General features: G+C 34.5%; 1 protein-coding gene across 2 annotated transcripts in view; it reads left to right on the top strand.

The window, feature by feature from the left end:
• PLXDC2 (plexin domain containing 2) overlaps window positions 1-12,318 on the top strand; it is a 479,799-nt gene that overhangs the window by 161,201 nt on the left and 306,280 nt on the right. For both annotated transcript variants that reach the window (XM_031939892.1, XM_003771887.3), the window contains exon 2: window positions 9,179-9,390. In XM_031939892.1, the coding sequence (XP_031795752.1) occupies window positions 9,179-9,390 (212 nt within the window). The remainder of the gene's footprint in view (window positions 1-9,178; window positions 9,391-12,318) is intronic.

Below are 12,318 nucleotides of genomic sequence, written 5' to 3'. Positions count from 1 at the left end.
GTAATAGAAATGTGAGTGAAGGGGCTATATTCCTCCCTCACCACTAAGATTAGGCCTGCTGATTTGTATAGGGTACTCTTAACATAATTGCTTCAGATACACTGTATTCTACAGAGGCACAGACTCTGATAGTCATTCTCCTTATTTTCTATTTTTAACTTAAAATATTTTACTTCATATTTCAACAATTTGGCTGTTTGGGGCATTTAATTTTTTGATCCCACTTATAGTGTTTCTTCATGATTTCATTGAGTGAAGTGAGCAGTGATAATCAACTACAGCTATAAATGTTCCTGAACTGTTGGAGTATGAACTATTTATTGAGTCCAGCTCATCTTGGAAGAATGGATTAAAAAAAAAATGTAGATTTGTCATGCTGTTGCTGGCCTTGCTCCTTCCTTTTTTCAACTCACTTTCCCCCAGTACCCAGAAGTATGATTAAAATATTAAGGAGTAAAGATGGCTGCTTCAATGCCAAAGCAAGACAGACCAATTTAAAACCTATGAGTTATAATGTCCGTATAGTGACATAGCTAGATCACTTAAAATCTTATCAGTCAAAAAACAGTTATTTATCAAGGGTCTATTATCTAACAAGTTACTATGGTAGGTATTTGATAAAAATGGAAAGTTTTTGCTCTCAAAAATATATTTGAAAATGTATTTTTATATATAAATATATGGAATATATATGTATATGTGCATGTGTGTGAATGGAATAATTTTCATATATCAATATATGGAGCATGTAAGTATATATATATATATATACATATATATATATATTATGTATAAATATATGGAGTCATTTTCATATATTGATATATAGAACAAAAATCAAAGGGAATTTAGAGGACAGTGTTACCAGTACAAAGCAGTCAGGTGGGGAGGATAAGGAAGTTCAAGGAAAGTATTATGTAGAAGGTAGTGCTTAAGAACTATTTTCTTTAAGAAAGTAAAGTTTCTGTTGTGTCAATAGGGAGGGCATGTATGGGGAAGGACCAATTCAAATATAAGGAGATAGGAGATTAAATGCCATAAATATGAGGGACAAGAATAAACCCAATTTAATTACAACTATAGCTTATTGGAAGTGAAGGCATGAAAGTAGATCTGAAATTGTTCTTAGAACCCATTCATTTTGGAGCCTCTCATTTTACCAATCAGTATATTGAGACTCAAACAAAAAAGGGTAAGAGACTTGAAAGCAACATCTATTTCAATTTTATTTCTATATCCTCGTGGTCATGTGAACAATTTGGTTTAATAGTAAATGCTTACTAAATTCTTGCAGAATGATTAATGTGAGAATCTGTTTTGTATGATCCTATATGTATGACGAATATTGTGTTTCTTGTTTTCTCGATGGATGACAGAGGGGATATAGGGAGAAGATGATAAATTTTATAAGCATTTTTTCTCAGATTCTATAAAAATGTGAACTGTGTTTGGTACTGTCCGTCCATCTCATTTTCACCAAAGTACCCAAGGGCCTTGTTTAGTCACCAACATTTCAACAAGTAGTCTCATTTTTGTTTGGGAATAAATTAATAGTATTATTTGAAATTTCTATTATTTATATCATGTAGCCTGCAATCCTTGTCCTTGGTGTGGTGGTGCCATATACTACATAATGTTATTTTCATATAGCATATGTTTCGTGTGTAATTAGTTGATATTTTTGATACTTGAGATTATTGTTATTTTTATTTTTGATCATTAACTCACATAAAACAGAAAAAGAAAACCCAGATCCATTAATTCCTCTGTAGAGTTTAAAAATGAAATAATTTAGGCAAGACATTTAATCATATCTACCATAAATCTTCCTTCTGTATTTCTTTTTAAAACTTTTTTTTTAACATACATCTCTCTCTATTCCATGTTCTTCTCTGCTGCCAAAGTGGTATTTTTACAGAGTAGCTGTGATCATATCACACATACACACCCTCAATATATTTTAATATTTTCCTATTACCTTGAGTATAAGATATTATATCCTCTATTTGGTATTCACAGACCTTCATAACACTCTCTACACACTTCCTTCATTATTGAATCCTGTCCAATCCTCTTACAACTCCCTCACCCATACCCTAATCTATGGAAGTCTTGTGATGCTGGTCACTTTGCTATCCCCACAGAAGATACTTTACCACTTGGTTCTAGAATTGTCACTGGCTTTGAAATCCTCTCCTTACTCATTTTTATTTCCTGGTTTGCCTAGTTTCTTTCTAGTTCTTGCTAAAATCCTACCTTTTATAGGACTCAATTTCCTATACAACTTGATTGTTGTTCAATATCTCTATTTTATCTTTTATCTATTTGCAGTTACTTAATCTCTTGTTGCTTCAGTTTCTTATCTGAAAAAAGATTATAATAAAAGCACCTATGTCCCAGAATTGTTAAGATCAAATGAGATAATTATAAGAAATTTAAGCACAATGCTGCCGGGTATGTAGTAAGCACCAGATAAATGGTAGTTTCTTAATGATTATAATGATGTTGTTGAAGATTGTGGTGATAATGGTGATAGTGGTAGCTTCTTTTTTGTATAGAGAGATCCTGAATAGTAGAGATTGTCCTTCTTTTTAATTTACTTCCTTATACTTTGGAAGCACTTGCAAGTTTGACCCAGTGACAATTACAAAATCTTTGAGGAAGAATACCAAGTCTTTTTCTAATCTCAGACTGGCTGGGAGACTGGGAATTGGAAGTTTAATTCTCATTTTGTCATATGGAATAAATTAGAACCTGCTTCAATAACAGCTCCACTGACATTTTAACTGAAGGAACTATGTTAAATGGATATAAACTGAACAATGTGATAAGAGCAGGAAAAAAAAAAAAAATTTTGGTATCAACTTTTAAAGACTTCTTTGCTACTATCAGTAATTCAGATGTGACTGATGCTTTTCTCTGGGCTTTTTGATTAACCAGACTACATCAAAATAAATTGGAGGAAATTATCATGAAACTAATCGGAACATTCCATCATGGATTTAATTACAGTAGATAGAAAACAAACAAATTATTTGTTCAATTAGTCTGGTAAAAGGAAAGGATGGGGTGGCTTTTGTTTGTGCCACAGCTGAATGTCAGGATATGATCATTAATTCTGTACATGATCGTTCTTTCTTTTTCCAAAGTATAATGTTTGGTGGTCATTTTTTAAATGCAGTTTGATTTTTTAAAAAATGAAGTTCTAAGATCACAGCATAATAACGTGAGTGCAGGGATGTTGAGATGTTCTGTCACATTTTTCTAGGCTAGGTTTTTAATCTCACATTTGCACATAATCTCTCAAAATTTAATAGGGGCTTTAATATGAAGTCCATAGAATTACAAATATTTTGATAACTATATTTCAATGCAATCAGTTTTCTTTATAATCCTATAATAGTAGTAATATATTTTATGCATTGAAAAACATACTTGTGAAGGAGTTCATGCAGAGGGTCCATGATACATGAAAAAAGGTTGAGTTCATGTTGTAAAATTTGGCATTATCCATGTCTAATAATATGACACCTGTCTTCATATTGATGACCAGCCAACTGGCATCATGTGGACAGAATAGTAACAACTGGGGCAACAAGGTAGTACAGTGGATAGAGCACTGGCCCTGGAGTCAGGAGGACCTCAGTTCAAATCCTGCTTCAGACACAACACTTCCTAGTTGTGTGACCCATGTCAAGTCACTCAACCCCAATTCCCTCACCCAAAATAAGCAATCCCCCCCCCAAAAAAAACTTACCATAATAGTAACAACTTTTTTTTTTATCTAGAAGTCAGTTGTCTAGCATACTCACCAACAGGAAACATAATTCACATATAAAACATATACAACAAACACAACTAAAAAGACATCAGAACAGGCCTTTGAGTGAGTGCTTTTAAATATAAGGAGATTCTTCATGTTTCTCACATAAAGCTTTTCTCCAATACAATTATTATCTTTTGTTTTATATTACCTTAATTTCTCCTGTATTCTCCCCCTCTCTGTCCTAGATAGTCTTCTCTTATAACAAATATTTAATATATTTAATTAAACATTTTCAATTATATGTAAAAAGTTATTAGCTTTGTTTGTATAAAACTTTTTTTTATTTCATGTAATCCCAAACTTATCTATTTTATTTCCTTCATTTTTTCTGACTCTTGTTTGGTCATGAACACTTGCCTTCTCCATAGATCTGACAGGTACATTTTTTCTCCATTTCAGTTTTATTTATGATATCATCTTTCATGTCTAAATCATTTATCCATTTTGACATTCTTTTGGTGTATGGTATGAAACGCCCATTTATGTCTAATTTCTATCAACTGCTTTCTAGGTCTCCCAGCTTTTTATCAAATTTTGCATCGGCAAGAATGCTATGATAAATATAGTGTAAAAGCAAAGTAAAAGACTCCAAATTTCTAAGACACAGTCACTCTCCATTTTGTGTCAGTATTTGTGTCTGTGTGTGTATATATGCATATATTTTTAACTTTCTGTGTGTCTCTTTTTGTCTTTCTCTCTCTCTGTCTCTGCCTCTCCACATCTTTCTCTCTCTTGTCTCTGCCTCTCTCTGTCTCTTTCACTTATTTTTATTATCATCTTTCTTTTACTTCTCACTGGACAACCCCACATTCCAGAAGGATATGTTCAGAGAATCAGAGAATTTATTGTAGGCTTAATACAGATTTTTTTTTCTGTAAGATTTCCACTAAATATTAATTTGTCCATAATCCAAGCAAAGGACTAATGTTTTATTTCACATTTACATTCAACAAAGAGGAGGTGGAGGTCCTTTCATCATCTAATTGGCTAAGCATTAATTGCCACTTTCTGATGTTAGCTCATTCAGTGTAAATTTATTTAATATCTATAACTATTAAAAACCATGGAATACATGATAGAAGAGTCCAATAAGCATTTTTTTTCAAACCTCGCTTAGAAGAAAATCAGGGTTTAGTTGAAAAAAATGGCAATAGAACTCATTTCAAATCTGGTTTCTGTCAGAAGCCAGTTTGGTAACCTCAGGCTTTAACACTCTGAGCTTCTGCTTTCTCCTATAATATTAGAGCATTTGTCAAAATGATTTTTTGGATCTGAATTCAAAATTCAAGGAGGAATGTTGACAAGGAAGGGACTTGAATTATCAGCTTTCAACATCTCCAAACATGTCATCGAGATTCTTTTTTCTAAAAAGCATGAATTGTGACTATAAAGGCAGAGAATATCTTAAATTTTCTTTTCCCCAAATTATGTGCATAATGTAATTATGTTCATTCTGCTCCAAGCTTACAACTCTTTAAATGCAGCTTTTGTTTTCCTTATCTGCTTAAAAAAATACTGGGGACAAACCAAATGTGTCTCAAGGTGGCAGGCTTGGAGTTAAGAAGGCCTGGGTCTGAAATCCCTGCTCAGACACTCACTGTTTTATCCATAATCACTTGGAACCTCCATTTCCTCTTTCTTATAATTGGGATAACAATGTAACTACCATATAGGGTTGTGAAATGGTTCAAGTGAAACACTATGTATAAAGCACTTTATTCATTTTAAAATACTATAAAATTATTTATATGTTATATAGATGCAGGCAATTATATATTTATATTTATCTAATCTACATTCCATTTGAGATCCAAATTATCTCCCTCCCTTCTATCTCCCTTCTTGAAGCAATTTGTTATACACATGAATTCATGCCAGTTTGCATATTAGCAATTTCCAAAAAAAACCCTAATTTATTTACTTTTATTCGCATAACAACTGTGGCAAGTAGGTGGAATCATTATGTCCATTTTACATAAGCAATTAAAGTACACAGAGGTTGTGACACGCATACACAGTAAATGTCTGATGCTGGATTTGAACTCAGATCTTCTAGACTTCAAGTCTAGGATTCTGCCCACCACACCACCTAGCTGCCTGCATGTGTATTTGTGCATCTATATCCATGTATAGCATTATTATAGCTATTTATAAATCTCAATAGCTACATATAGATATTTAGCGTACATATATCTATACTATAGACTTATCTACATATATATTCACATATATGTATGTGCATAATATATATATATATATAATTGTTTACTCATAAATAAATGGATATATATTGCTATATTCAGATATTCATAGGTAGGTATCAGATATAGATATCAGATACATGACTTTGTGTCTGCATGCAGATATATTTATAATCTTATGTATATACATATATATATACACACACATACATCTGTATACACATACAGATATAGAACTGTACTTATGAATGTGTCAACATACATATATGTATGCATTTATATATTGGTAACTGATTATAAATTATATGTGTGTATATATATACATAGTCACTAAAAATATGGAAAGGAGCAATATGTTTTGAAAATCTCTGGCAGTTGCCCTAGTCTTTATCAAATTTTAAAAAAAAGAATGGATCCTCTAGTGTTTGATGTAAATTTGAAAGATCTTTGCTACATGTGGCAAACACACCAGATATCTGATCTATTAGCAGTGCCATACTTGTCTGTTTTCTGGAAGGCAACATTTCCTTTTAATTGTAACTGTCTCACAAGCTTATGTAGAAGAGAGTATTTTACAGATTTACTACTAAGTCAGAGAAGGGATTAAGAGCAAGTGCTCTTTCACTGGCAGAGCTGTCTCTGACAGCTAGTTACTTGGAAAAGTTGAATTCAGGTGCTTTTATGAGTCAGGACACAGAGGATGAACAATGTGCAGCAATGCGGCTGTCTTTCATTACTGAGATACAGGTTATATGTTCTTCTCCATGGTGACTGGTCTCATAGGGTATATTTCCCCTTCCTCTTTCAATTCCATTTTACAAAAGAGAGGCAGGGAGGAAGCAGGGTCTGGACAAGGTTGTCATGACAAAGAAATCCTAGAGGTGGTGACCCAAGAAATGATTGTAATAATGATGGTGTAGGGTCTAGATGGTGACATCTAGAAATGTTAGTTACCCCCAAAAAGGAACTTGACCCATCCTACCTGAAATGCAAGTGTCTTGGATCAAAACTCCATTTATCCGATGCCAGTTGTACCTTTGCCCTTTGAATTACTTTGTAATGCTCTTACCTTTGACCCCCAGAGGTTTTCTATGAATATTTTGTATTTGTTCAATCCTTTCTGACTCTTCATTTGAGATTTGCTTAGTAAAGATACTGGAGTAGAATAGAGTTTGCCATTTCTTTCTCCAACTCATTTTACAGATGAGAAAATTGAGGCAATGAGGATTAAATGATTTGCCTAGAGTCACACATCTAAGAAGGGCCTGAAGTTAGATTTGAACTCAGATCCTTCTGACTCTAGAACCCCATACTACATCCCCAGTACTCTAGCTGCCCCATTTGCCTCCCTAATGACATTAAAAGTTTATAGATGGCCTTGATTATTTGTTGTTATCGTTGTATTCTCTGTATAGTCTAATGCAGATAGGACTTCCCACCTAGCACTAATGGTCTACCTGGCTAGGTAAAGACTCACCAAATAAATAACCATTTAATTGATAGATGTACAAACAAGCAGCTTCAAATGGGTCTTTCACCAATCATGTGGCCTAGGTCATGTCAATGATATAGCTAGAATTGCTTGGCTAGGATGCTTTTTTTCCTCTGACTGTGGTCACCAGAACACTCAGCAATCAAATGAAATTCCATTTGATTTCCTAGGGTATAAGAGAATATCGGCTCTTCAGGCAAAAGGAGGAACAGCATTAATACTTTCCTCTCTCCAAAGGAGAAAATGAGATCCATTAAGCCTGTGACCATGAATGTAGGCTTAGATTGATTAATGGGGCTTCAAACAGCAATTCTAATGATATTATAGGCTGTATTAAACACATTTTGATCTCTGAGAATGTTTTTGCCTTAGGGGAAAATAGCAGATGTAATTAAATCACTTTTCTCTTAGCCCTTTTTGATCCTACAACCTACCAGTTGTAAAGCCTATCAAATCATATTTTGGAAAGGTGAAGAGGACATCACTGGGGAGAGTGAGCTTGTCCCTCTCTATAAGAAAGTGCATACCCTGACCTATTGAAATGAAAGACTGGGAGCAGCAATTGAATCTAATTTTCCCATCTTCAGTACAAGATGAACCAGGTCAGCAGGGCTAGTCCCTGTTGATGGCTTTGAAATACCGTATTGATTGATCTTCTTGCCTTCCTGTCCATTTCTATATAGATGCCCATCACTGTCATACTTAACTGTTCTGATAGTAATTCTAAGTGATATAACAAAAAGGGAGAGCGTGCACATTTCTGGGGCATCTCAGAAGTGTTTCACTAATTTTAGCAGGTAGGGAATCAGAATTTACAAGATAAATTTGTAAATCAATGCTAGTGATAATACGTGTAATTTCTTCCAAATGCATCTTTTAAAAAATCCTTGTTCACTTATTACAATTCAAAGACATCAAATGGGACATATAAGTGAATTTTATAAGGATTCTGTTTTCCACTGAATCAAATACAACTTAGTTGAATGTTTCTGTTTTTATGAGTTGGGATCAATAGAACAGGACACTTATTTACCAAGTTTTGGAAGAAGGGGACTATATATTGCTTTATGGATGCAAACTGTTTGGGGGACTCTCTAGTCAATGATATATTTGAGATCCATGACTTCTATATACATCATAGCTAGGTGGTTCACTGGGGGAATACTAGAAATGGAATGAATAGGATTTGATTTCAAATTCACTTACTAGTTGTAGGCCCTTAAGCATTCTGCTTAATATCTGTTTATTCATTTTCTTCTTATATAGAAATGGGGATAATAATAGCACCTACCCCTCAGGATTGTTGTAAAGAACAAATAAGATAATTTTTAAAAACCTGGAATATATTGTGCTATATAAATATTACTTGTTGATATTTTAAACTATTATTAGTAGTGTTATTATTATTTCACATAGATATAGCAATGCACAAGTACAAAAATGATCTTTATACATTTGTTTTTCATTGTTAGAAGATGGGTTGCCATTTTTTTTTTCATGACTAGCAAAATGAAGCCACTTCATTTAGAGAATTATATACTCTCTTGGGCTAATGACTACCACATAATACCTGAATGGTTATTTTGATTGATTTCTCCCATACAACTATTATGAATTCTTTGTCACTGGAAAAAAAAATTCTGTTTTTCCCTCAAACAGATGTGCTTTATGAAGTTGGCCATGGCTTTTCTCATGGAGAAGAGGAAGTAGATATAGACTCAAATGTGCACAGCCACAGGTGGAAAAGGAACTCTGAGCCACTCAAGTCAATCGACAGCAATCGAGCAAGTATGGGTCAAGATTCATCAGAACCCAGAGGCTTCACAGATCTGCTCCTTGATGATGGACATGACAACAACACACAGATTGAGGTAGAACGATATTTTTAGTATTTGAAATTCAGTCTATGCCATTCTAACTAAACAAGTAATAGTTGGTCATCTATTGGGTGTTGGGAATCATTGCTACCTCAGTTATTCTGTCTCTGTTTCTCTATGTGTACCTCTATGTGTCTGTCTCTTGTCCAATTAGCATTGGAGAGTATTGACATGCCAAAGTTCCTATTTTAATGAACTTACAAGATATTCATCAGGACATTCAGCTTTTGTCCCTCAAACAAAATACCTATATTACACCTTAATCACTTAGAAGGAATGGATTAGCTTATTTATTTTCAAGATTAATCAAGGGATCATTGAGCTAAAATAAACCTTAGAGAATATTTAATGTAGCTCCAACCTGTCATTTTATCCAGAGAGGATAAATGACTTTCTATGACACATGGCTAGTTCTGAGCTGAGGTAAGGCTAAAAACCAAGTTTTCTTTGTTATACTTTGCTGTCCAATCCCTTCATTTTGTAAAACTCAGCAGGCCTCAGAAATGGAACAAATAACTAAATTATCTGCCTCATGAATTTGAAGATTAGTTTATTCATTCTGCCTGTATGGCTATGGGAAAGGCTTCTAAATTTTAGAGAAATGTCAGCCTTTTCTCATGTGTGACCTATTATGTCTGTGATACTGTTTTTGTTGGCAAAGGGTTTCTGTAGCAGGAAGCAGATAAAATACAAATACTGCAAAGAGCTCTGCAACTTTGTTTTCCTCTGTCGATTGGTAAAACCTTCCATCTCGCTTTTTCCCCCAGACAGAAGAATTGGGAATTCTTGTAAGGAAAATCGGTTGGTGGATTTTCCCAAATCCTTGTGCAACTCACTTGGGTTTATCAGCTGGTCCTTGGTTATACACACTCTTCATCTCCCCTAGTGCTAGCCCCATGTCCGCACCCTTCTAATTGAACAGAGGCCAGAAACTGGTCATCCTAAACATAGCTGCCAAGATAATCTTCCATAGGTGCCAGACTGACTATTTGTTTTCCTTATTTGAAAATATTTGGTAGCTTCCTATTGACTCTAGGATAACGTGCATTTCTCTGCTTAAAAAGTTTGCCAGATCTAATGGCTTTTTCTTAATCCTCATCCTTCTTAACTTTCTCTATTGATTACTCTGTCTTCCTGGATACTCTGTCCTTTTTTCTTCACACTGCTCTCTCCTGACTTTCTTACCTGTCTGACCAAGTCTCTGTATCCTTGTTTGCTTATCTGTCATACCTGCTAACTATGGGTATATCAGACATTGTTTTCTTCTTGCCTTTCATATTTTCCTTTCTATCTCTCATAAGTGTTGCTAACACCACTTCATTGTTTTTATTTTCCACTCTCAGTTATTCTGTCTCTGTTTCTCTACGTGTGCCTCTGTGTCTCTCTGTGTGTCTGTCTCTTGCCTCTTTGTCTTTGTCTCTCTCTTTGTCTCTGTCTCTCTGCCCAGTCTCCATCTCTCTTTCTTCCTCTCTTTCCCTATCTCTTTCTACCTCATTTTTTCCCTTTTACTGACTGTCTCCCTCTTCCTCTCATTCTTTCTCTCTCTCAATCTTTCCCTCCCCCCTGTCTTTTTTCCTCTCTTTTCTTTTTTTTTCTTTCTCCCTCTTTCTATATCACTCTCTCTCCCTTTCTCCTCCATTTCTCCATTCTTTTCTTCCTCTTTCTTCCTTTTGAATCTAACTGCAGCCTAATTTTCTAGGATTATTTCATATTACTCCTTTTTACAAGCTGCCTTCTAGCTCCACTGCTGTATTTAGGATGCTATCTCCGGCCACTGTACCATTTCCTGGGATGCTTCATATGCCTAGAATGACCCACACACACTTCATTTATTCTTCTTAGAATCTCTAGTTTCATTTAAGATTTAGCTCATGGACCACATTCTCTGAGAAACTTTTCCATTAGTTATAGATTAGTTTTATTTCTTTTTTTGTTGTGCCCCTAATGCTTTAATACATGTTTGTTGAATTGTAAATTGAAAAAAAAAAGGAAGCATTGGGGAAAGAGCCAAGAGCATGTAGGCAGTTCTTCTCCCATCTGCTGTGTAGAATATTGTTATATCAAGTAAATAGCAAAACTCTACTCTGAGCAAATACCTAAAATATAGTTTCGCAAATCTAAAAGTATAGTTTCTCTTCACTACGATCCTGCTAACAGTAAAGGGGAAATATAGAACCCATTATAGCTTGGAATTCACCATTGTAGAGTGGGGTAGATTTACACAAATTTGAAAATAGTTGACTCCATTGCCTTAGGAAATAGGATAACTAGCTAAAATTTAATCACTGCTAAATCCATGGTATGATTCATATGATTAGATTTTTCTTTTCATCCTGTTGTCAGTGATAAACCATGTGATGGTATAAATTTTGAAAAAAATAACAACACATGCATTTTGTGATTTTTTTTGGCAAGAAGTAAAAAATGTTGTCCTATGGAAGGGTTTGATAGAGTATATTTGTCACCTGCTTCTATCTTACTGTCTCTCTTTGAAGAGAGCTGCCTCTTTTGTTGTACACATTTCTTTCTGCCTGATTTGACTTCACAAGTGGAAAGAAATGGATGTGCATTTTGATTGCAGGGGCTTAATAGAAACAGTGGGTATCCTAGATTCCATGTGTTCTCTCCTCCAAATGCTTCCACTGCTAATGATAAGAATGGGAATTACTTAGTCTAAGAATGTGGACTGCCTTACATTCAGACTCATTTATCTAGTTATGAGGTCTAGGCCAGAATAATATTCAAATGTATATTCTCCCTGATTCTACCACAATCTAGACTTCATAGCCCATGTCCACTAAACAACAACAGCAAGGGGTCAATGGAAAAGATGCTTCCCACTTTGGCAGGAAGTAATTCTGGCTCAAATGAGGCTATTATTTTTCTTCCTTTCAGAGCAGTGCATCTCTATGATGCTACATA

This window comes from Sarcophilus harrisii, chromosome 5 (assembly GCF_902635505.1).
Source record: "Sarcophilus harrisii chromosome 5, mSarHar1.11, whole genome shotgun sequence".
Classification (NCBI taxonomy): domain Eukaryota; kingdom Metazoa; phylum Chordata; class Mammalia; order Dasyuromorphia; family Dasyuridae; genus Sarcophilus; species Sarcophilus harrisii.
This window is presented reverse-complemented; position numbering and strand designations above follow the sequence as displayed.